Below are 23,528 nucleotides of genomic sequence, written 5' to 3'. Positions count from 1 at the left end.
AGTGCCCATATTTAACTAATTCTGCACATCTCTTTTATGCTCCTCCTTCTTTATACAAATCCAATGCCTTACAAAGCAAGTCAGGCCTCATTGTCAGACATGTTGTGCAGTGTCTTAAACAATAAAAGTATTGGGACAGCTTTGTAGTGTAAATAAAACCAGATTTCAACCATTAATCAACCAATGTTCTGTATATTTAATTTACCCCCTTCATGGCTGACCAATGTAAAATTACATTGACCAATCAACAAGGGTGTATGGAGAGGGCTCCCAACTGACATTTAAAAAAAAAAAAAAAACAGATTAGGTGTCTACTGTATTATACAGCAGACACCTGCTGCTTACACGAGATACTAGCACCAATTGCGGCAGTTAATCTGTTAGGTCCCCAAGACACCCTCTTATGACATCATCGGAGGGAACAGATCAGTTGTCATCAGCTGGGGGCTGTTTCTATTATAATGAAACCCCCTGTCCCTAAATACCGTATATATATATAACATGTAAGCTGTGCCCACGTTCCAAAATGTCCAATCAAAATATTTTTTTTAAAAATCATCCCATGCAGTGAATAAGCCATTGGCTACATGGGATCATAGAGGGAGATCCATCATACGCCGGCACCCCTGCGCCAGCATATGATAGAGCCCCGGAACACCGGGATACCTAAAACAACCAGATAGACGCAATTTCTTTGTTTTGCCGCCCATAAAAATTTTAATAAAAAGTGATCAAAAGGTCAAACCGTTCACAAAAAGGCATCACTGAAAATATCCGCTCCTCACACAAAAAAAATTTACATCTTACACAGTGAAGTACAAGTATAAAAAATTTACAAGTGTCAGAATATGGTGATGTAAGACTACTTTTTTTTAACCCTGTTTTAGCGGAGCTTTGTTAAGGACAAACTGCAGGACAAACTGTACTTCCTATTGACACCATTTAATATTTTGCTCAGGAAGCTTGGAGGAGTTTTGCCTAGGAAGCTTGAAAAAAAAAAAAAAAACTGTGTAGGATTACAGCAGGTGTGTGTGGGGGGGGGGGGGGGGGGGATTGCTCCTGCACAGTGTTACAGCCTGTGAATCTGAGACATGGAGGGGCTCTGAAGGAGGCCATGGATAAATATAAGAAGATTACCACAGTCAATGTTTTAACATTTGGACAACGACTGGGGTTTTTTTTTTTTCTGTCATTTTCCCTACATTTATAATTTTAGCTTCCCAGTACATTTTACACAATATTAAATGGTGCAACCGGAAGTACAATTCATCCCACAGATTACAGGCCCTCATATTGCTCTGTGTAAGGACAGGGGTGAAAAACAAAAATGCAAATCCCCATAAAAAATTGGCCCTGAAAGTAATAATACAATTTCTGACGATATCTTTCTTTGTTACAGCATTTACAAGGAGGGTCCAATAGCACTTTGGTTTTAAATGGATTGCTATATATATATATATTATGCAAGATATAAAAGAGCTTTTTGGGGTCATTTATTTGCTAATTTCTATTGTTAAGACATTGAGCGCCACAGGTGAAGTTACCCACAGTATATAAATGCTGGCAGCGCATGCGTAACGCCATAAGTGGATCATCTTCCCTCCCATGGATTATTGAGAAGGTGGCAATTAGAGACGAGCGGACCCGAACTTAATGCATGACCCAGACATATTGCTGGATGGGCCGAACATGCAATTCACCATACTAATGCCCATAGCAACTACCTATAGAGAATCACAGGCATGGCTAGTAGTGAAGGGGTTTTAATTTGCCCGATTGCCTTATTGGCTGCCGAACCGCCAATGTGTCCAAGTCGCACCCGAAACTGAACAGGAAATTTGGGTCTGCTCATCTCTAGTGGCAAACAGTTCCCATGACAGATGGCAGTGTATGGTATGAGGAATCAGGCCCCCTAGAATTTAAGAAACCTAGGGGGTCATTAATATATATATTGCACACATATACACAAACAAGCTTGTTATTGCCGTGTCCCAAAATGTCCGACTTATCAAAATATAAAAACAATTATCATCTGCAGCGAATGCAGTAAAGCAACATAGCGTCCAAATGTACGAATTGTCATTCCACAAAATAAAATTTTTTATAAAAAGTGATCAAAAAGTCGTACAGTCCCAAAGATGGTTGACAAAAAAAAAAAAAAAACACCACTGCTCATCCCAAAAAAAAAAAAAAATAACCAAGTACTGTACATCAAAGTATTGAAATGTTATTGGCCTCCGAATATGGCCATATGATTTTCATTTTTTTTGAATGTATTAAAACATAATAACACCTTCCCATGTGCCCCCTCCCCACCCTATTTTATCTTACTCTGAAGAATACAGTAGCTGGTTATGTATCAAACCAAAATGATTTCTGTAGATTCCCCCTGTGAGTGGTTTGTGTTCTGCCTTGACCTATTGTAAGGTGTTACATTGTTTTTCATTCAATAATAATAAATAATAATTCTTTATATAGTGCACACAGATTACGCAGCGCTGCACAGAGCTTGCCAAATTGGTCCCTGTCCCCATTGGGGCTCACAATCTAATTAACCGAACAGTATGTTTTGGAGTGTGGGAGGAAACCAGAGGACCCGGGATGAAACCCATGCAAGCACGGAGAGATCATACAGATGTTGACTCTGGGACTTCAATAAAATTTTATTGAAACTAAAAAACATAATAAAACTTAAGTATATATTTGGTATCACTGAGATTGTACCGACCTAAAGTATAAAGAGGAGGCGTCACTGAAGATTACAGTAAATGATGTAAAAACAGAGCCTACAAGAATACAGAGCAAATAAGTTTTTTTCTGGCAATTTCACTGAATTTGGAATTTGTTTCCAGCTTTCCAGTACACTGCATGGGATATTAACCCTGTATTTGGGTATTTCCATTGTTTAACTTTTTCCACCATACCTTTTTTTTTTAATTTCCCATGTACTGAGCTTTATGTGTGCTTGTTTTCTTAGTAACAAGTACTGCAAAGTTGGCAAAAAATTGCAATTATCTGCGTAGGTGAAATTGAAACTAAATTGCATTTGCGCCATTTTCTTGTGGGCTTTCACTGTGCACCCGAAATGTCCTGCCCTTTATTTTTTTCGTTGTTACTGTAACAGATAAAAACTATATGAATACATTTAATATGTTTTATTACACTTAAAAAAAAAAATTAACTATCTTGTACAAAAAAAAATTCTTCATTTTGCCATATTCTGATGCCGTTAACTTTTTCATACTTCGGTGTACAGGGTAATGTATTTTTTGGGACTTGAAATTTTGGGAGCTATTTTACATCATGGTGTTCACCGCCAGGGATACTCGTTTTTATACTTTGATAGATCTGGACTTGTGGAATGCAGCAATACATAACATGTTCAAGATTTTATTTAAAGGGAACCTATCATCAGCAATTAATCTAATAAACCACTACCAGTATATAGTCAGGCAGTGTTTCTTCCATGGTCCAGTGTGCTGGCACCATCCAGAAAATAAACTTTGAAGTGAGATGTAAATTCGTTGTATAAAGTCAAAGAGGAGGAGAGTTTAACACTGAAGTCAAGGTCAACTCTGAACACCTCCTCCTCTGTGGTTGACATCATGCATCAGACTTCAGGAGATCTGGTTAGTGATGTCTCTGGATGCAGGAATTACAGTGAAGGAGCTTTCTGTGGAAGAGAAAGCTTGACTTCAGTGTTAAAATCTCCGCCTCCTTGTACTTACACAACCAGTTTACATCTCACTTCAAAGTTGATTTTCTGGATGATGCCACCACACTGGGTCATGAAAGAAACATCATCTGGAAGGTGTGTCGGCTGCATGACAACAGACTGGTAGTGATTTATCAAATCAATTTTTGATGACAGGGGGTTTATTTAAACATTTAGGTTTAAATTATTTTGTGTATTTATTTAAGCTGTTTAAATGACCAGCGCAGGTCCTCATGTATTTCTATGGGCTCTTCTGGATTTCCATGGCCCTATATATGAGCCAACAGTGGGCTGTAGACACTGGTAGGAATAAGAAATGCTCCAAAATTTGCCACAATTAGGGCCCATGAGCGGATCTCCCACACGGATGACACGCGGGGCAGGAGCATGAGGCCCATAAACAGCAGGTAGCCGAATACTGGCCTCATTATACCCCAACAATACAAGTAATAAGATGCATCCGTGACATGCAGCATTTACTTTATATAGAGGGACCTGCGATAACGGAAGGCGCATCTTGCTTTTAAAGCTGCTACTGTCCCCAAAATCTGTGATTCCAGAAAATCTATTTTAACAAGAATGTTTTAAAGATTAGTAAAAGACAAAGTGAAAGCAGTGAGACAACAATGAATGAGCTGAATCTGCACAAGACTGGAAAACCCATGGAATATTATGAAGATAAAACAGAAAGGAAGGAATGGGATCTCTAGCTTCCCCAGCAGATGTGTTCCCCTGAAATGTTGCACGGCACCAACTTATAATCATTATGGTAAATGCACCTACAGATGTGCACCTTATAGGTGTATCCTTTATTTTTTTTTTAAATCAGATATTTTTATTAAACATTTTTTAAGAAAAAAAAACAAAAAACCACACACCCAACAAGCGCAACTTGGAGGGGAGTATGTACATATCTTTACAATAAGCTCTGATTTTGTACAATAATACAACCTCAAATGATACACATTAAAGCATTACAGGGTAATTACAATTGTATCCATTTTCTCTTACCGAATGTATGTTTTATCATGAATGCTTATTAGTAACATACTCCCTCCCTCCCTTCCCAACTCCCCCCACCCACCCCTGCGAGCCAGCTCTTCAAGACCTTTCCGGTCTCATATATTTATTCACATAGTAGAGAAGACCTAAACCTATCTTTACTTATCTTGCCAGTGATAGTTGATATTCTAAGCTATTTCTTAGCCGTATTAGGGAGTTTGATGGTAAACCAGGTGAATCTAGCCACTTGCCCCAAATCTTTTCGAATTTAGAGACCCCATTCCTCTTCACATATGTGCTATATTCCAATAGTATTACTGCATTCAAACGGTCTATAAACTCTTTCTTGTCCGGTGGCCTAGGCCTAATCCAATGGGCAGCTATGACTTTTCTAGCTTGATAGGTGTATCCTTTATTAGCGATACCCATGACCTATCCATGGGACAGGTGGGAGTCAGAAGCTACACATCCCCAGAGGAAAGCACATCTCTGCTCATTAGTGGCTGAGACACTGACAAAAGACCTCCCTGCCACTAGGTGTCTCACTACCCGTCAATCAGATGCTCCCCCTGTTTCTAGGGAAAGTGTGACTTGAGCATCCAGGATGCCTGCAGGGAGTGGAGACGTTCTGGAATCACATGCTAAATGTCAGTATATGCAGATAGCAGCATGACTTTGAAGATCCTGTACAATTATAATGTCCAAATGACAACTCTTTAAAGTTACACTCCAGTCTCCAGAAATTTTTTTAATCCCCCTCAACCCTCGGATTGCTGAAATTGAGTGTATAAAAGTGCAGGAATTCTTTCTTCCATGTATTGTAGCAGTAAAGGGATCCCCCACTTCTTGTTATCAGTAGGAGTCTCAGCAGTAAAGAGATGCCCCCGCCGCTTGTGAACAGTGGAAGCCCCAGTGCTTGGACATCCATTGCTTCGATTGTTATCCTCTATCCTGTGTACAGGGGACAACAATACAACCCTTTTAAAGACATTTTCCCCTTATCTATGTCCTCAGGGACTCCTGGCGATCATCAGAACTTCTTCTATGTTCCACTAAATTCTATGGAACTTCAGGGACAGTTTAACAATTCCAAAAGTTCTGTTTTGTATGGAGCAGCACAAAAGAGTTTGTATGTTCTCTCCGTGTTTGTGTGGGTTTCCTCCGGGTCCTCCGGTTTCCACCCACACTCCAAAACATACTGGTAGGTTGATTAGATTGTGAGCCCCATTGGAGACAGGGTCTAATTTGGAAAGCTTTGTGCAGCGCTGTGTAATCTGTGTGCGCTATATAAATAAAGGAATTATTATTATTATTATTATGAGGACTTGTAGGGTTCTTCAATTGGCAGATCAATGGGCGTCCCATCAAATTGACCTCCAACCCTGATCGGACATCTATAGATTGCAGATAGAAGATAAAGGTTTTTATTGGCAAATATATTTAGTGAGAAATGTAAACATCAACTGTCATTCCGTTACAGAGCGGTGTCACATGACTACATTGTGGCTGTTCGTACCTCACAGCCTCTATGGACCAGATGTCACTTTTTTATATAAATGTCCATGAGGGGCGTGGAGTCATAGCCAGCAGTGCAGAGGCTGTTGGACTCAGATCAAATGTGGTCCAGTGGTACCTCCAGTAACTATACAGAGATTGATAATGGAGGAAAGAAAGTGGACACCATATGTAACCTATATCCTATGGAAAAGATGCTAATTTTCCTGAAGAATATGGAAAATCTCCACTGCCCTTATCCCCTTTCAGGTCACCACATTAGATGGGGTCAGGTGGCTCAGCGGACATTCCTCTGATGTGTATGGACAGTTTTACTACTGGGATATGACATGATGGAGCTCTTCAGTGGTCACCCAATACACGGCTGGTGGGTTGCTAAGTAGTCATACGTCATCATTAAAGTTAAAGGTGCGAATGGGAAAATGATGCATCACCAGGATAGGGGGTGAATACGAAATGTGACAATATGGCGGGGTCAGCGACATTATCACGTTAAAATAGATAGATTTTTGCAAAATCTGTAACTATAAAATAGAAACATAGAGACAAGACTTGCTGTCTGGACGGACGCTGATCATGTGACCTCAGGAGGTGCAGGTATATAAATATATAGTGTGACCCCCTTATTGGCAGCCACCCCCCAACATCACCAGCACTTACCTGCTCCACCCCAAGGAATTGGTAGAAGTTTTGCTGAATCTCCTCCACCAAGTCAAAGAGCTCCAGGTCCCCGCTCTCCCAGGCTGAGGCAGGCAGCAGCTGGAGGCAGCACAGGAGCAGCACAAGGCGGCAGCCATCCCCGGGCAGCCCCATCCTGCAGCAGCCGCTGTGTCCTCCCCCTCCTGGACGCAGACGTGGCCGCCAGGCCCGGCTACACCGCTGCCTACAAGTTAAGCAGCAGGAGCTCAGCATGGGGGGCGGGGCTGACTACGTCACACGAGTCACACACAGCCGGCACGACGCGTCCAGGACTGGCGGTGATGACGCGTGGTCACGTGGTGCGGATCGGTCATGTGACTCGCTCTTCCTTTCCTCCTTGTACGTAGTGTGCTGTGGGGGATCTGGGGGCGTGGTGCTGGGATGACTGTAGAGGAGGGAGAGATAGAGGGACTGGGAGACTGGTAAGGAGAGGGAGAGAGAGGAGCAGGGAGACTGGTAAGCAGAGGGAGAAAGGAGCTAGGAGACTGGTAAGCAGAGGGAGAGAGGAGCTGGGAGACTGGTGAGGAGAGATAGAGAGGAGCTGGGAGACTGGTGAGGAGAGATAGAGAGGAGCTGGGAGACTGGTGAGGAGAGATAGAGAGGAGCTGGGAGACTGGTGAGGAGAGATAGAGAGGAGCTGGGAGACTGGTGAGGAGAGATAGAGAGGAGCTGGGAGACTGGTGAGGAGAGATAGAGAGGAGCTGGGAGACTGGTGAGGAGAGATAGAGAGGAGCTGGGAGACTGGTGAGGAGAGATAGAGAGGAGCTGGGAGACTGGTGAGGAGAGATAGAGAGGAGCTGGGAGACTGGTGAGGAGAGATAGAGAGGAGCTGGGAGACTGGTGAGGAGAGATAGAGAGGAGCTGGGAGACTGGTGAGGAGAGATAGAGAGGAGCTGGGAGACTGGTGAGGAGAGATAGAGAGGAGCTGGGAGACTGGTGAGGAGAGATAGAGAGGAGCTGGGAGACTGGTGAGGAGAGATAGAGAGGAGCTGGGAGACTGGTGAGGAGAGATAGAGAGGAGCTGGGAGACTGGTGAGGAGAGATAGAGAGGAGCTGGGAGACTGGTGAGGAGAGATAGAGAGGAGCTGGGAGACTGGTGAGGAGAGATAGAGAGGAGCTGGGAGACTGGTGAGGAGAGATAGAGAGGAGCTGGGAGACTGGTGAGGAGAGATAGAGAGGAGCTGGGAGACTGGTGAGGAGAGATAGAGAGGAGCTGGGAGACTGGTGAGGAGAGATAGAGAGGAGCTGGGAGACTGGTGAGGAGAGATAGAGAGGAGCTGGGAGACTGGTGAGGAGAGATAGAGAGGAGCTGGGAGACTGGTGAGGAGAGATAGAGAGGAGCTGGGAGACTGGTGAGGAGAGATAGAGAGGAGCTGGGAGACTGGTGAGGAGAGATAGAGAGGAGCTGGGAGACTGGTGAGGAGAGATAGAGAGGAGCTGGGAGACTGGTGAGGAGAGATAGAGAGGAGCTGGGAGACTGGTGAGGAGAGATAGAGAGGAGCTGGGAGACTGGTGAGGAGAGATAGAGAGGAGCTGGGAGACTGGTGAGGAGAGATAGAGAGGAGCTGGGAGACTGGTGAGGAGAGATAGAGAGGAGCTGGGAGACTGGTGAGGAGAGATAGAGAGGAGCTGGGAGACTGGTGAGGAGAGATAGAGAGGAGCTGGGAGACTGGTGAGGAGAGATAGAGAGGAGCTGGGAGACTGGTGAGGAGAGATAGAGAGGAGCTGGGAGACTGGTGAGGAGAGATAGAGAGGAGCTGGGAGACTGGTGAGGAGAGATAGAGAGGAGCTGGGAGACTGGTGAGGAGAGATAGAGAGGAGCTGGGAGACTGGTGAGGAGAGATAGAGAGGAGCTGGGAGACTGGTGAGGAGAGATAGAGAGGAGCTGGGAGACTGGTGAGGAGAGATAGAGAGGAGCTGGGAGACTGGTGAGGAGAGATAGAGAGGAGCTGGGAGACTGGTGAGGAGAGATAGAGAGGAGCTGGGAGACTGGTGAGGAGAGATAGAGAGGAGCTGGGAGACTGGTGAGGAGAGATAGAGAGGAGCTGGGAGACTGGTGAGGAGAGATAGAGAGGAGCTGGGAGACTGGTGAGGAGAGATAGAGAGGAGCTGGGAGACTGGTGAGGAGAGATAGAGAGGAGCTGGGAGACTGGTGAGGAGAGATAGAGAGGAGCTGGGAGACTGGTGAGGAGAGATAGAGAGGAGCTGGGAGACTGGTGAGGAGAGATAGAGAGGAGCTGGGAGACTGGTGAGGAGAGATAGAGAGGAGCTGGGAGACTGGTGAGGAGAGATAGAGAGGAGCTGGGAGACTGGTGAGGAGAGATAGAGAGGAGCTGGGAGACTGGTGAGGAGAGATAGAGAGGAGCTGGGAGACTGGTGAGGAGAGATAGAGAGGAGCTGGGAGACTGGTGAGGAGAGATAGAGAGGAGCTGGGAGACTGGTGAGGAGAGGGAGAGAGGAGCTGGGAGACTGGTGAGGAGAGGGAGAGAGGAGCTGGGAGACTGGTGAGGAGAGGGAGAGAGGAGCTGGGAGACTGGTGAGGAGAGGGAGAGAGGAGCTGGGAGACTGGTGAGGAGAGGGAGAGAGGAGCTGGGAGACTGGTGAGGAGAGGGAGAGAGGAGCTGGGAGACTGGTGAGGAGAGGGAGAGAGGAGCTGGGAGACTGGTGAGGAGAGGGAGAGAGGAGCTGGGAGACTGGTGAGGAGAGGGAGAGAGGAGCTGGGAGACTGGTGAGGAGAGGGAGAGAGGAGCTGGGAGACTGGTGAGGAGAGGGAGAGAGGAGCTGGGAGACTGGTGAGGAGAGGGAGAGAGGAGCTGGGAGACTGGTGAGGAGAGGAGCAGGGAGACTGGTGAGGAGAGGAGCTGGGAGACTGGTGAGGAGAGAGAGGAGTTGGGAGACTGGTGAGGAGGGAGAGCGAGGAGCTGGGAGACTGGTGAGGAGGGAGAGAGAGGAGCTGGGAGACTGGTGAGGAGAGATAGAGAGGAGCTGGGAGACTGGTGAGGAGAGAGAGGAGCTGGGAGACTGGTGAGGAGGGAGAGAGAGGAGCTGGGAGACTGGTGAGGAGGGAGAGAGAGGAGCAGGGAGACTGGTGAGGAGAGATAGAGAGGAGCTGGGAGACTGGTGAGGAGAGATAGAGAGGAGCTGGGAGACTGGTGAGGAGAGGGAGAGGAGCTGGGAGACTGGTGAGGAGAGGGAGAGAGGAGCTGGGAGACTGGTGAGGAGAGGAGCAGGGAGACTGGTGAGGAGAGGAGCTGGGAGACTGGTGAGGAGAGAGAGGAGTTGGGAGACTGGTGAGGAGGGAGAGCGAGGAGCTGGGAGACTGGTGAGGAGAGAGAGGAGCTGGGAGACTGGTGAGGAGAGGGAGAGAGGAGCTGGGAGACTGGTGAGGAGAGGGAGAGAGGAGCTGGGAGACTGGTGAGGAGAGGTAGAGAGGAGCTGGGAGACTGGTGAGGAGAGAGAGGAGTTGGGAGACTGGTGAGGAGGGAGAGCGAGGAGCTGGGAGACTGGTGAGGAGAGAGAGGAGCTGGGAGACTGGTGAGGAGAGGGAGAGAGGAGCTGGGAGACTGGTGAGGAGAGGGAGAGAGGAGCTGGGAGACTGGTGAGGAGAGGGAGAGAGGAGCAGGGAGACTGGTGAGGAGAGGAGCTGGGAGACTGGTGAGGAGAGAGAGGAGTTGGGAGACTGGTGAGGAGGGAGAGCGAGGAGCTGGGAGACTGGTGAGGAGGGAGAGAGAGGAGCTGGGAGACTGGTGAGGAGAGGAAGAGAGGAGCTGGGAGACTGGTGAGGAGAGAGAGGAGCTGGGAGACTGGTGAGGAGAGAGAGGAGCTGGGAGACTGGTGAGGAGAGGGAGAGAGGAGCTGGGAGACTGGTGAGGAGAGGGAGAGAGGAGCTGGGAGACTGGTGAGGAGAGGGAGAGAGGAGCTGGGAGACTGGTGAGGAGAGGGAGAGAGGAGCTGGGAGACTGGTGAGGAGAGGAGCTGGGAGACTGGTGAGGAGAGGAGCTGGGAGACTGGTGAGGAGAGAGAGGAGTTGGGAGACTGGTGAGGAGGGAGAGCGAGGAGCTGGGAGACTGGTGAGGAGGGAGAGAGAGGAGCTGGGAGACTGGTGAGGAGAGGAAGAGAGGAGCTGGGAGACTGGTGAGGAGAGAGAGGAGCTGGGAGACTGGTGAGGAGGGAGAGAGAGGAGCTGGGAGACTGGTGAGGAGGGAGAGAGAGGAGCAGGGAGACTGGTGAGGAGAGATAGAGAGGAGCTGGGAGACTGGTGAGGAGAGATAGAGAGGAGCTGGGAGACTGGTGAGGAGAGGGAGAGGAGCTGGGAGACTGGTGAGGAGAGGGAGAGAGGAGCTGGGAGACTGGTGAGGAGAGGAGCAGGGAGACTGGTGAGGAGAGGAGCTGGGAGACTGGTGAGGAGAGAGAGGAGTTGGGAGACTGGTGAGGAGGGAGAGCGAGGAGCTGGGAGACTGGTGAGGAGAGAGAGGAGCTGGGAGACTGGTGAGGAGAGGGAGAGAGGAGCTGGGAGACTGGTGAGGAGAGGGAGAGAGGAGCTGGGAGACTGGTGAGGAGAGGGAGAGAGGAGCTGGGAGACTGGTGAGGAGAGGAGCTGGGAGACTGGTGAGGATAGAGAGGAGCTGGGAGACTGGTGAGGAGAGAGAGGAGTTGGGAGACTGGTGAGGAGGGAGAGCGAGGAGCTGGGAGACTGGTGAGGAGGGAGAGAGAGGAGCTGGGAGACTGGTGAGGAGAGGAAGAGAGGAGCTGGGAGACTGGTGAGGAGAGAGAGGAGCTGGGAGACTGGTGAGGAGGGAGAGAGAGGAGCTGGGAGACTGGTGAGGAGGGAGAGAGAGGAGCTGGGAGACTGGTGAGGAGAGATAGAGAGGAGCTGGGAGACTGGTGAGGAGAGATAGAGAGGAGCTGGGAGACTGGTGAGGAGAGATAGAGAGGAGCTGGGAGACTGGTGAGGAGAGGGAGAGGAGCTGGGAGACTGGTGAGGAGAGGGAGAGAGGAGCTGGGAGACTGGTGAGGAGAGGGAGAGAGGAGCTGGGAGACTGGTGAGGAGAGGGAGAGAGGAGCTGGGAGACTGGTGAGGAGAGGGAGAGAGGAGCTGGGAGACTGGTGAGGAGAGGGAGAGAGGAGCTGGGAGACTGGTGAGGAGAGGAGCAGGGAGACTGGTGAGGAGAGGAGCTGGGAGACTGGTGAGGAGAGAGAGGAGTTGGGAGACTGGTGAGGAGGGAGAGCGAGGAGCTGGGAGACTGGTGAGGAGGGAGAGAGAGGAGCTGGGAGACTGGTGAGGAGAGATAGAGAGGAGCTGGGAGACTGGTGAGGAGAGGGAGAGAGGAGCTGGGAGACTGGTGAGGAGAGGGAGAGAGGAGCTGGGAGACTGGTGAGGAGAGGGAGAGAGGAGCTGGGAGACTGGTGAGGAGAGGGAGAGAGGAGCTGGGAGACTGGTGAGGAGAGGAGCAGGGAGACTGGTGAGGAGAGGAGCTGGGAGACTGGTGAGGAGAGAGAGGAGTTGGGAGACTGGTGAGGAGGGAGAGCGAGGAGCTGGGAGACTGGTGAGGAGAGAGAGGAGCTGGGAGACTGGTGAGGAGAGGGAGAGAGGAGCTGGGAGACTGGTGAGGAGAGGGAGAGAGGAGCTGGGAGACTGGTGAGGAGAGGGAGAGAGGAGCTGGGAGACTGGTGAGGAGAGGAGCTGGGAGACTGGTGAGGATAGAGAGGAGCTGGGAGACTGGTGAGGAGAGAGAGGAGTTGGGAGACTGGTGAGGAGGGAGAGCGAGGAGCTGGGAGACTGGTGAGGAGGGAGAGAGAGGAGCTGGGAGACTGGTGAGGAGAGGAAGAGAGGAGCTGGGAGACTGGTGAGGAGAGAGAGGAGCTGGGAGACTGGTGAGGAGGGAGAGAGAGGAGCTGGGAGACTGGTGAGGAGGGAGAGAGAGGAGCTGGGAGACTGGTGAGGAGAGATAGAGAGGAGCTGGGAGACTGGTGAGGAGAGATAGAGAGGAGCTGGGAGACTGGTGAGGAGAGGGAGAGGAGCTGGGAGACTGGTGAGGAGAGGGAGAGAGGAGCTGGGAGACTGGTGAGGAGAGGGAGAGAGGAGCTGGGAGACTGGTGAGGAGAGGGAGAGAGGAGCTGGGAGACTGGTGAGGAGAGGGAGAGAGGAGCTGGGAGACTGGTGAGGAGAGGGAGAGAGGAGCTGGGAGACTGGTGAGGAGAGGAGCAGGGAGACTGGTGAGGAGAGGAGCTGGGAGACTGGTGAGGAGAGAGAGGAGTTGGGAGACTGGTGAGGAGGGAGAGCGAGGAGCTGGGAGACTGGTGAGGAGGGAGAGAGAGGAGCTGGGAGACTGGTGAGGAGAGGAAGAGAGGAGCTGGGAGACTGGTGAGGAGAGAGAGGAGCTGGGAGACTGGTGAGGAGAGGGAGAGAGGAGCTGGGAGACTGGTGAGGAGAGGGAGAGAGGAGCTGGGAGACTGGAGAGGAGAGGGAGAGAGGAGCTGGGAGACTGGTGAGGAGAGGAGCTGGGAGACTGGTGAGGATAGAGAGGAGCTGGGAGACTGGTGAGGAGAGAGAGGAGTTGGGAGACTGGTGAGGAGGGAGAGCGAGGAGCTGGGAGACTGGTGAGGAGGGAGAGAGAGGAGCTGGGAGACTGGTGAGGAGAGGAAGAGAGGAGCTGGGAGACTGGTGAGGAGAGAGAGGAGCTGGGAGACTGGTGAGGAGGGAGAGAGAGGAGCTGGGAGACTGGTGAGGAGGGAGAGAGAGGAGCAGGGAGACTGGTGAGGAGAGAGGAGCTGGGAGACTCCACCCTCTCTGGCCCCAGCATTGCCCCCATCTTACTCCGCTTTCACTGACCCCAGCATTGTCCCCATCTTACTCCGCTTTCACTGACCCCTGCATTATTCCCTTCTTACTCCACCCTCTCTGGCCCCAGCATTGCCCCCATCTTACTCCGCTTTCACTGACCCCAGCATTATTCCCTTCTTACTCCACCCTCTCTGGCCCCAGCATTGCCCCCATCTTACTCCGCTTTCACTGACCCCTGCATTATTCCCTTCTTACTCCACCCTCTCTGGCCCCAGCATTGCCCCCATCTTACTCCGCTTTCACTGACCCCAGCATTGTCCCCATCTTACTCCGCTCTCTCTGGCCCCAGCATTGCCCCCATCTTACTCCGCTTTCACTGACCCCAGCATTGTCCCCATCTTACTCCGCTTTCACTGACCCCTGCATTATCCCCTTCTTACTCCACCCTCTCTGGCCCCAGCATTGCCCCCATCTTACTCCGCTTTCACTGACCCCAGCATTGTCCCCATCTTACTCCGCCCTCTCTGGCCCCAGCATGGTCCCCTTCTTAGCCCCCTGCTACTTACAACACCATTAAACAAAAAAGACCATACAATTATAAATAAGTCTAGTGACAATGATGTGTACCAGAAAAGCTAGGGAAAAGCCTCTTGATGATCAACAGAAAATACCAAAAAAAGAAAAAGAGGAAATGAAAACCAAGGCTCATAAAAATATGAAAAATATTAATCTTTATTAAATAACAACAGTAAAATATATATAAAAAAGACTGGATGCTGTCACAGTCTACGGGGATTAGTCCCTTAGGACTAAGTAAGTGGACTCCCTGGACCACCGCGGGAGATAACAACCTTAGCCACACCCGGGAGCGGAGTCTAAGTGAACTCCTGGTCTTCGCCAGAGCCCGCCGCAAAGCGGGATGGACTTGCGGCGGGGAGTCACCAGGTCGCTACACGGGTGTGACTAGGCCCACGGTGGCAGCCAAGGTAGGGACAAGGGGACCACGGATGGCAGGCAGGACCACGGGAAGGCAGGCAGGACCACGGGATGCCACAGAACAGGGGAACAACAGGGAACACGGGAACTCAGAGGTGTCTGGAAATGCTCAAGAAGGCTTTCTCCTCAGAAGAGTGAACTGAAGATCCAGCAGGGGATGCTGGGAGTCGCCAGGCTATATAGCCGAGCCTGGAATGCCAGAGCCAATAAGGAGGACGCTGGCCCTTTAAGGCTGGGAGAAGTCCGCGCGCGCTCCCTCTAGTGGCAGGAGCACGCGACTGCATGGAAGAAGCATGCGGCCTACACGCTGGGAGCAAGAGTGCAGGCCGGAGCCTGGAGAGGTAAGTGAGAGCTGGGGGAGTGGGGACCGCGGCAGCAGGCACGGGTACACCCTCAATTCGTACCGAGGATCGTGGGTGTAACCGTGACAGTACCCCCCCCCCCTTAGGGCCCCTCTTCTCTTCTTCTTCAGCCCGCTGTTCTTCTTTCTTCGCCTCCTCCAATTCTTCTTGGTGATGAGACACCTTAGGAGGAGAGAAGGCAACGGGAAGACTTGGGAAGCAGGCTGGGTCGGCTCTAGGCACACCGGAGCAGCCTCAGGGGAGGCCAGAGCAGCCGTGGCAAGCTGCAGAGTCTCTGGAGCAGCCGTGGCAAGCTGCGGAGTCTGGGGCGCCACTTGGGCAGCACTGGTGAGGAGAGGAAGAGAGGAGCTGGGAGACTGGTGAGGAGAGAGAGGAGCTGGGAGACTGGTGAGGAGGGAGAGAGAGGAGCTGGGAGACTGGTGAGGAGGGAGAGAGAGGAGCAGGGAGACTGGTGAGGAGAGAGGAGCTGGGAGACTCCACCCTCTCTGGCCCCAGCATTGCCCCCATCTTACTCCGCTTTCACTGACCCCAGCATTGTCCCCATCTTACTCCGCTTTCACTGACCCCTGCATTATTCCCTTCTTACTCCACCCTCTCTGGCCCCAGCATTGCCCCCATCTTACTCCGCTTTCACTGACCCCAGCATTATTCCCTTCTTACTCCACCCTCTCTGGCCCCAGCATTGCCCCCATCTTACTCCGCTTTCACTGACCCCTGCATTATTCCCTTCTTACTCCACCCTCTCTGGCCCCAGCATTGCCCCCATCTTACTCCGCTTTCACTGACCCCAGCATTGTCCCCATCTTACTCCGCTCTCTCTGGCCCCAGCATTGCCCCCATCTTACTCCGCTTTCACTGACCCCAGCATTGTCCCCATCTTACTCCGCTTTCACTGACCCCTGCATTATCCCCTTCTTACTCCACCCTCTCTGGCCCCAGCATTGCCCCCATCTTACTCCGCTTTCACTGACCCCAGCATTGTCCCCATCTTACTCCGCCCTCTCTGGCCCCAGCATGGTCCCCTTCTTAGCCCCCTGCTACTTACAACACCATTAAACAAAAAAGACCATACAATTATAAATAAGTCTAGTGACAATGATGTGTACCAGAAAAGCTAGGGAAAAGCCTCTTGATGATCAACAGAAAATACCAAAAAAAGAAAAAGAGGAAATGAAAACCAAGGCTCATAAAAATATGAAAAATATTAATCTTTATTAAATAACAACAGTAAAATATATATAAAAAAGACTGGATGCTGTCACAGTCTACGGGGATTAGTCCCTTAGGACTAAGTAAGTGGACTCCCTGGACCACCGCGGGAGATAACAACCTTAGCCACACCCGGGAGCGGAGTCTAAGTGAACTCCTGGTCTTCGCCAGAGCCCGCCGCAAAGCGGGATGGACTTGCGGCGGGGAGTCACCAGGTCGCTACACGGGTGTGACTAGGCCCACGGTGGCAGCCAAGGTAGGGACAAGGGGACCACGGATGGCAGGCAGGACCACGGGAAGGCAGGCAGGACCACGGGATGCCACAGAACAGGGGAACAACAGGGAACACGGGAACTCAGAGGTGTCTGGAAATGCTCAAGAAGGCTTTCTCCTCAGAAGAGTGAACTGAAGATCCAGCAGGGGATGCTGGGAGTCGCCAGGCTATATAGCCGAGCCTGGAATGCCAGAGCCAATAAGGAGGACGCTGGCCCTTTAAGGCTGGGAGAAGTCCGCGCGCGCTCCCTCTAGTGGCAGGAGCACGCGACTGCATGGAAGAAGCATGCGGCCTACACGCTGGGAGCAAGAGTGCAGGCCGGAGCCTGGAGAGGTAAGTGAGAGCTGGGGGAGTGGGGACCGCGGCAGCAGGCACGGGTACACCCTCAATTCGTACCGAGGATCGTGGGTGTAACCGTGACAGTACCCCCCCCCCCCTTAGGGCCCCTCTTCTCTTCTTCTTCAGCCCGCTGTTCTTCTTTCTTCGCCTCCTCCAATTCTTCTTGGTGATGAGACACCTTAGGAGGAGAGAAGGCAACGGGAAGACTTGGGAAGCAGGCTGGGTCGGCTCTAGGCACACCGGAGCAGCCTCAGGGGAGGCCAGAGCAGCCGTGGCAAGCTGCAGAGTCTCTGGAGCAGCCGTGGCAAGCTGCGGAGTCTGGGGCGCCACTTGGGCAGCACTGGCAAGCAGCAGAGTCTCTGGAGCAGCTGTGGCAAGCTGCGGAGTCTGGGGCGCCACTTGGGCGGCACTGGCAAGCTGCGGAGTCTGGGGCGCCACTGGAGCAGCCGTGGCAAGCTGCGGAGTCTGGGGCGCCACTGGAGCAGCCGTGGCAAGCTGCAGAGTCTCTGGAGCCGCCGTGGCAAGCTGCGGAGTCTGGGACGCCACTGGAGCAGCCGTGGCAAGCTGCGGAGACTGGGGCGCCACGGGAGTAGCCGTGGCAAGCTGCGGAGTCTCTGGAGCAGCCGTGGCAAGCTGCGGAGGCTGGAGAGTCTTTGGAGCAGCCGTGGCAAGCTGCGGAGGCTGGAGAGTCTCTGGAGCAGCCACGGGAAGCTGCGGAGGCTGGAGAGTCTCTGGAGCAGCCACGGGAAGCTGCGGAGGCTGGAGAGTCTCTGGAGCAGCATTGGCAAGCTGCGGAGCCACTGGAGCAGCTGCGGGGAGCTGCGGAGCCACGGGAGCAGCTCTGCGAAGCTGTGGAGCCACGGGAGCAGCTCTGGGAAGCTGCGGAGCCACGGGAGCAGCTCTGGGAAGCTGCGGAGCCACGGGAGCAGCTCTGGGAAGCTGCGGAGCCACGGGCGCCGCTGGAGCAGCTCTGGGAAGCTGCGGAGGCTTGGGCGCCGCTGGTGCAGCTCCGGGAAGCTGCGGAGACCCTGGAACCATGCAGGACAGATGAGGTGATCGAACTTGAGGTGGTTCAAATCTGGACTGGATTTTTGCCAGGAACTTGGTATGAGTAACCATGTCCAGGTCACCACTATCCCATAGAGGAGTAGCCCAGTCCAGCGCCTCTCCAGTGAGCAAAGAAAAAACACATGCCAACTTATTGCGTTCGGGGTGGACTGGGAGGACGTCAGCTTGATGTATAACGAGCACTGGACGACAAAACTCCTGCAAAAATTGGGGTTGCCATCAAATTTGTTTGGCATCAAAAAATCTGATCCAGAGTTCGCTGCCGAAAAACATGGCTGTGGGACAGAAACAACAGGAGGAGTCACATGAGCCTGCTGCTGGGAGGTAATAAACCGCAGGGTGGCAGCGAGTTTATCCAAGAGTTCTTTTTGCGTAGCAATCTCTTGGGCCTGCTGGGCAATAGTGCTGGGAAGGTCACCCAGAAGTAGGTATGGATCCTTGACACTGTCCATGGCTTTGGCAGAGATCATGACCTTGGTGGAGTCCATGGCCGGATCTTACTGTCACAGTCTATGGGGATTAGTCCCTTAGGACTAAGTAAGTGGACTCCCTGGACCACCGCGGGAGATAACCTTAGCCACACCCGGGAGCGGAGTCTAAGTGAACTCCTGGTCTTCGCCAGAGCCCGCCGCAAAGCGGGATGGACTTGCGGCGGGGAGTCACCAGGTCGCTCCACGGGTGTGACTAGGCCCACGGTGGCAGCCAAGGTAGGGACAAGGGGACCTCGGATGGCAGGCAGGACCACGGGAAGGCAGGCAGGACCACGGGATGCCACAGAACAGGGGAACAACACGGAACACGGGAACTCAGAGGCGTCTGGAAATGCTCAAGAAGGCTTTCTCCTCAGAAGAATGAACTGAAGATCCGGCAGGGGATGCTGGGAGTCGCCAGGCTATATAGCAGAGCCTGGAATGCCAGAGCCAATAAGGAGGACGCTGGCCCTTTAAGGCTGGGAGAAGTCCGCGCGCGCTCCCTCTAGTGGCAGGAGCACGCGACTGCATGGAAGAAGCATGCGGCCTACACGCTGGGAGCAAGAGTGCAGGCCGGAGCCTGGAGAGGTAAGTGAGAGCTGGGGGAGTGGGGACCGCGGCAGCAGGCACGGGTACACCCTCAATCCGTACCGAGGATCGTGGGTGTAACCGTGACAGATGCATCTCAGAAAGGTTACATAAAGCACGCCAGGTGATAGGTCCTATTAACACATGATATAGGGAGATAATGTGAGGTAGCAAAGGCCCATAAATGTGGCCAAAAAAATAGAAAACAATCTCCAAAAAAGGTGGATAATACAATGATTATAGTGTAGCACGGATAAATGGCTTACACACTCTACAATATAAGTGTAAGAGTCACAGAAGCAAAAACACACGTCCAGTGATAAACAAATCAATAACGTTAGAGCAAACATACGGCTAATGTAACAAAAGGAAGGACATGCTATTACCTGGCGTGCACCCAGGATTTTTTTTATATATATATTTTACTGTTGTTGTTTAATAAAGATTAATATTTTTCGTATTTTTATTGAAGCCTTGGTTTTCATTTCCTCTTTTTCTTTTTTTGGTATTTTCTTTACATCACCATTGTCCATCTTATTAGCCCTCTTCCGTTTTGATCTCCAACACCACCTGGGTCCCGCGCATGCCAAGTACCCAACACCAAGAGACCCGAACATCATTTCAGACAAATTCAAACCACATGGGTAACCCGCTGCTCCACCTAGTAAATGTAGGAGTGGCCTACATTACTTACATAAAGTAATCTGCTGGTGGCGACGTCACCCTGGTTCTACGGAGATATGTGCCAAGCAGCCAAAGTAAGAAGCGCCCGTGAGTGCTGTGGACCCCTCTGGAAGCTCTAGGCCCAGCACTTGCCCAGGTATGCCAGGCTCTGATGCTGGTACTATCATCATACAATAAGTAACAATAGCGGCCAATAAAATTCTTAATCGTACCAATGGCAACAATAAAACAATGGCCAAAATTACAACATTTGTAGCTATTGCATATTATTAAATAAAGGATTAGTATATGTTACTAGAAACTTTATATCTTATGAGGTGTATTTGGCAGCTTCTGCATCTTCCAGCCTGCAGTTCTCTTTCCTCTATCTGCAGGATGTGTAACAGTAAATTCTAGCCGACTTGTTGCAATATCTGAAGGAGACTTTGCTAAAATTCATGTGTTTTCTACAGATACAACCCCATAAATATAAAAAGTGACAGGCTTAATAGGCTTCCATACCCAGAAAGCCAATATTAGGCTATTCCTTGTCACCCCTTGATTTCATTTCTACTTGGTAAAGGGGCATACGAGATGACAAGATGATGGCAATGTCATCTGTCTAACCTCTTAGATGATTTAGTTGCTTTTAGCCACTTCATCTAAGGGGTTAAACCACCCACATCGCCCAGTTTCAGGAGTTGCATGGCTACATGTAACTACCTGTACCCCCGCACTGAACCCCAGAATTTCTATGCCAGCTACTAAGTAATGGCCCCCTCTCAATCATGATAAATGCTCTCTGATTGTCATGGAGCCTTAAGAGGTTTACATACAACAGTTTTGACCTACACTAAGTGCAATCCTGAAGGTTAAATTAGGTGAACTGTTCTCTTGTAGGAAGTCCGTTAATTAATGAAGGAAACATTAATGTGTCTTTTTCTCCTCTTCTTCATCATTGTGATCCGAAATGTAAAGTCAACTGGCCCTTCACTTTAAGTGCACTTACTGTATGAATGCCCTCCAATGCCAATGGCCACCAAAAAGAGAGAATACAGAAATAAGGTGAGGGGGGTTTTGGTACAAAGGCCTAAAGGTCTAGAGACAGGGAACGCTGAGAAGTCAGAATAAGAATCACAATAGAGAGAGATGAAGTGTATTTCCTACAAGAAGTAGGCGCTTGTATTTCAAATACTGACAACTGTGAGAAATGGGACTGAAGTGTGTTTTGTCTTAGAGACCTTCACATCAGGAATGAATTCACCAATCTGAGAAATATTAGACCAATAGAAATTTCTTAAGGATATAGCCTATTTTGTCTTTAAAGTAAATCTTCCATCAAAATCCATTATGATAAACTAAAGACACTTACTCATAGATCCAGGCACCATGATTGTGGTAATCTTCTTATATTTGCTATCCTCCTTTCTTCTAAAATCAACTTTAAACTTATTCTAATGAGCCTGAAGGGCTCTGGGGAGTTACCAAGCCCCTCTGTGCTGTAACTTCACAGGCTGTTATAATGATCAGAACATATCTTGCCCTCCTCCCTTTGACTCTCCCTGCTCTGTTCATTGTAACAGCCTGTGATTCTACAGCTCTGTAAGCACCCACCAGAGCCCTTCAGGCTCATTACCATAATTTTAAAGTTGATAGAGGAGGCCATGGATGACTAATATAAGAAGATTACCACACTTACAGTGCCTGGGCCTATGAGTTAAGCGTCCCTGGTTTATCATGATGGATTTTGATGGTAGATTTTAAAAACATGACATAAAACATGACAGAGCAAAAACATTCATATGAAACAAAAGAAGAGAGGTGAAAAGAATGGGGTGACAAAAGAGGTAAAAAGCTTATATAATGGTCCAGCCATTCTTCACAAGGGAATAGAACAAAATATAATATGATATAAATAGAGGTGCTGCTGCTTGACCCAGTCATCGGCCATCGTCTTAAATACAAAATCCAAGGTGAATGGGAAGCCTGGAGCTCGGTGTCTGGGGGTTGCAGACCTGTCACAGACCTGAACAATAAAACTAAATTATTATTGAACCCGGAAAATGAATGGCATAAAGAATATTATAAAAATCTGCCAAAAAGTTTATCTACCTTGTCCCTGATAAACATATCTATACAAAAATGGTAAAGTTAAGTACATGTCCTGCAAAAAACAAGCTCCCAACCAGCTCTATAGGACAAAAATTAAGTGTTATGCTACTTGGAAATTTTGATGCAAAAACTATAGATTTATTACCCACAAAATAAAGAAATTTGGTGTTGCCGTATTCGTACTGACCCATAGAATACAGATAACATGTTAAAAAAAGTGTGCACATGCTCCAACTAAAAGCCATTACATCCTACAGAGCAAAACCAATCCATGACCCTCCTTCCCTACTGCGCACAGCTGCGCACTCATACAACAAGTAACGTCCACATATGGGGTGTCTCCATACTCGGCAGAAATTTTAAGATGAGTTTTCTCTTTTTATTTTTTAAGAATGTGTACATTTTAGGGCTAAATGAATGTATTAATGACAAAATTGGACCATTTTAAATTTCACTTCCATTTTGTTTAAAATAATATGAAGAGCTTAAAGGGTTAAAAATAACTTGAGGGGTGCAGAGTTAAAAATGGAGTGATATATCGGGGGTTTCTATTATTATGTATTTTAAAGCTCATTAAAAATCAAAAATGATACCTGAAAAAGTTGCAAAAAATTCTTCTATATCTTGAGAATACGGAAAACCAATGTCACTGAAGCCATGTGAAATCAAAATAATTATAAAAATGCTAAAAACATAAAGTAGATTTGTGGAAATTTTATTTAGCAGCTAATTTGGGTGGTAAAACCATCTGTCTGAAAAGAAGATCATTTTGAATTTTTAAAATGTTGGCAATTTTTAAATTTTTTTTTTATAATAAAAGCAAAATATATCAACCAAAATTTACCACAAATGTGAAGCACAACATGTGATGAAAAAACTGTCTCAAAACCACTTTGTTAAGTTAAAGTATTCAAAAGTTATAACCGTATAAAGCGGCACAGGTCAGATTACAAAAAAAAGGGGTTGGCCTTAAAGAGGGTCTGTCATGGGGATTTGGGACACTAAACCACCCACAGGTCCTTATGGACTGGTGGTTTAATGTCCCAAATCACCTTTTACCAAGTCCCTATGGGCCTGCGATAAAAAAAAAAACCTTATACTTACCTAGAGATGAGTCCGATGTGGCGCATCTGACTCATCTCTTGTGCCCTTTGCTCTGCCGCAGTTCATCAATGAAGCCAAAGCTCTACAACCCGGCTTCATTATGCATATGCCGTAAGCGCAATGAAGCCGCAGTGTAGTACGCCGGCTTTACTGTGGAGGTGCATGGAGCACCGGACTGAGGTAAGTCTTTTATTTTAATAGCGACCATAGAGGCCCTTCATAAAGAATGATTTTGAACACTATACCCTAGGTCCATAAGAACAAGTGGGTGGTTTAGTGTCCCAAATTGCCAAGATACTTACTCTGTCATGGCGATTTGGGACACTAAACCACCCACTTGTGGATTTGTAAAAAAATGGCTGTGTCCTAAAAGGGATAAGAACCAAGCTTTTTTTTCTATCCTCATCATCAGTGAGCATCATTATTTTTCTGCCAACTTTGTCGTAAGAGTGCTTGTTGCATTTTTCTATGGCATTATAGGATACAATGTGTCATACATTGGGTCACATTTACTTACTGTCCCTGCGCGTTCCCCGATCCGGAGTGTCCGACGATAATTCACTAAGATCGTGCGCCCGATATCCTGCATGTGTCGCTTCCCCGCTCAGGTCCGCCGGAGTTCACCTTC

At 49.5% G+C, this 23,528-nt stretch overlaps 1 protein-coding gene across 2 annotated transcripts in view; it reads right to left on the bottom strand.

The window, feature by feature from the left end:
* Positions 1-23,528, bottom strand: part of DNAJC1 (DnaJ heat shock protein family (Hsp40) member C1) — a 289,738-nt gene that overhangs the window by 61,327 nt on the left and 204,883 nt on the right. Inside the window, exon 1 of one of the 2 annotated variants that reach the window (XM_072154176.1) lies at positions 6,893-7,245. The exons of the other annotated variant lie outside the window; for it this stretch is intronic. Coding sequence (XP_072010277.1) covers positions 6,893-7,144 — 252 coding nt within the window. The 5' untranslated portion in view covers positions 7,145-7,245. Of the gene's footprint in view, positions 1-6,892; positions 7,246-23,528 lie in introns of those variants that run through there. 2 annotated transcript variants of the gene reach the window in all.

This window comes from Engystomops pustulosus, chromosome 5, assembly GCF_040894005.1.
Source record: "Engystomops pustulosus chromosome 5, aEngPut4.maternal, whole genome shotgun sequence".
NCBI lineage: Eukaryota > Metazoa > Chordata > Amphibia > Anura > Leptodactylidae > Engystomops > Engystomops pustulosus.
Note: the sequence above shows the minus strand (reverse complement) of the source record. Positions and strands in the feature narration are given on the sequence as shown.